The sequence below is a fragment of the Merops nubicus genome, unplaced genomic scaffold (assembly GCF_000691845.1).
Source record: "Merops nubicus isolate BGI_N331 unplaced genomic scaffold, ASM69184v1 scaffold38255, whole genome shotgun sequence".
In the NCBI taxonomy this organism is placed as follows: Eukaryota; Metazoa; Chordata; class Aves; order Coraciiformes; family Meropidae; genus Merops; species Merops nubicus.
Window position 1 is genome coordinate 568 of NW_008611010.1, and position 2,246 is coordinate 2,813.

The 2,246-nt window shown below is 57.5% G+C and overlaps 1 protein-coding gene across 1 annotated transcript; it reads left to right on the forward strand.

Annotated features, from left to right (window-relative positions):
* Positions 1 to 965: 965 nt before the first annotated feature.
* On the forward strand, positions 966 to 2,228 carry FOXA1 (forkhead box A1; the record flags this gene model as incomplete). The annotated part of the gene is made up of 1 exon (XM_008941090.1): positions 966 to 2,228. A coding segment is annotated over one exon (1,263 nt), but the record flags the coding sequence as incomplete, so codon positions are not given.
* Between the last annotated feature and the right edge of the window lie 18 nt (positions 2,229 to 2,246).

Sequence of the window (2,246 nt, forward strand, 5' to 3'; positions counted from 1 at the left end):
CTGGGAACGTCTTTCACCCTCCTATTAAATCAGACGCTGTACTGGAAAGCACAATTTCAGGCTCTCCGGTTCTGCCCTTTTTAAGAGCTATATTATGTGGTAGGGTGCTATAATTTTTTGCATGTCGGGCAAAGAAAATCTCAGGCAGGGAAAGTTCAGGTTTTCGTACTTTGGGAAAGTTAGGGGTTTTTTTAACTTCAATTTAAAGACTGGCTTCATAGAAAAATGAAGACAAGGGGGAAGCTCTCCACGGGTAAAACATGCGGACGTTTTTTTGGGGGAGGGTTGTTGGTTTGGGTTTGTTTGTTTGTTTGTGTTTTTTTAGTACTTTTAGGATTTTTTTAGGTGTGGGTGGTTTTTTTTCTTCGGCAAGACATTATCACATCTCGTGTAAGAATAGCAGTGTAAATCAGTGCACGGTGGGAGACATGCATGAGATTATTCTAAGAAAGTGCAGGCAGCTGGATTTCTCGTTGGTGCAGGCAGCGTACGTCGTACATTTCAATAATGTGAGGAGTTTAAGTATTTAGCTAGCGAGACGGGACGCGAAATCAGCAAACGCGCGAGAATACTCCGGCAGAAAACCTCCTCCCAGGGCCGATAACGCCGGCAGCGCGGCTCTGCGGGGGTGCGGAGCTGCTCCGGGAAGGCCGTCGGTCCGTGCACCCCGGTAATCCCGGCGCGGCCGCGGCACGGAGGTAAAACGGGAGCGCGTCGGGACCGAGCACCCCACCTCCAGGGCTATTTATAAACATGTATGAATATGAATTGGGCCTTTTCATGGCGCAAGCGGCCTTTCTGTGCGGCTTTTGGAAGGCGCGTTCCTCGGTGTCGGGCAAGAGGACAGCGTCCCGCCGCTGGGTGTTTGCACGGCTCGCTGGGCAGGGCGGGCAGACCCGGCCCCACCGGGGTCCTGCCCTCCCCTCTCTCCATCCTAACCCCCTTTCTCCGTCTTCCTGCCCTAGGCCTATTCCTCGGTGCCCGTGAGCAACATGAACTCGGGGCTGGGCTCCATGAACACCATGAACACCTACATGACCATGAACACCATGACGACGAGTGGCAACATGACCTCCAGCTCCTTCAATATGTCCTACGCCAACACGGGGCTGGGGGCAGGTCTGAGTCCCGGTGCCGTGGCCGGCATGCCAGGGGGCTCGGCGGGGCCGGTGAATGGTATGCCAGCCGGCGTGGCTGCCATGGGCACAGCACTGAGCCCCAGCGGCATCAACGCCATGTCTGCCCAGCCGGCTCCCATGAACGGGCTGAGCCCCTACAGCGGCATGAACCCCTGCATGAGCCCCATGGCCTACACCCAGTCCAACCTCGGCAGGACACGGGACGCCAAGACCTTCAAGCGGAGCTACCCCCACGCCAAGCCACCCTACTCCTACATCTCCCTCATCACCATGGCCATCCAGCAGGCACCCAGCAAGATGCTGACACTGAGCGAGATCTACCAGTGGATCATGGACCTTTTCCCCTACTACCGGCAGAACCAGCAGCGCTGGCAGAACAGCATCCGCCACTCGCTCTCTTTCAACGACTGCTTCGTCAAGGTGGCCCGCTCCCCCGACAAGCCTGGCAAGGGCTCCTACTGGACCCTGCATCCTGATTCCGGCAACATGTTTGAAAACGGCTGCTACCTCCGTCGGCAAAAGCGCTTCAAGTGCGAGAAGCCGGCGAACAGCAAAGCCCCTCAGGAGGGCAGGAAAGATCAGGCCGGGGCCTCCAGTTCCAGCTCCAACTCCCCCCTGCACAGAGGCCACACTAAACCCACGCAGCTGGACACCACCACCTCCCTCTCCAACTCCAACCCGTCCACCAGTCCCCAGTCTATGGACCACAGCGGATCGAGCACAGAGCTAAAGACTTCAGCCTCGGCCGCCTCCTCCACCATCAGCTCCGTCCCCACCTTGGCCTCCGTTCCTCACCCTCCTCACTCCTTAGCCCACGAACCCCAGCTCCACCTCAAGGGTGATCCCCACTACTCCTTCAACCACCCCTTTTCTATCAACAACCTCATGTCCTCCTCAGAGCAGCAGCACAAGCTGGACTTCAAAGCCTACGAGCAAGCGCTGCAATATTCTTCCTATGGAGCCACCATCCCCGGCGGGCTGCCCCTGGGCAGCACCTCCATGGCAGGCCGGAGCAGCATCGAGCCCTCGGCCCTAGAGCCCTCCTACTACCAAGGTGTGTATTCCAGACCTGTGCTAAACACCTCCTAGCTCTGCACCCCCCACCCC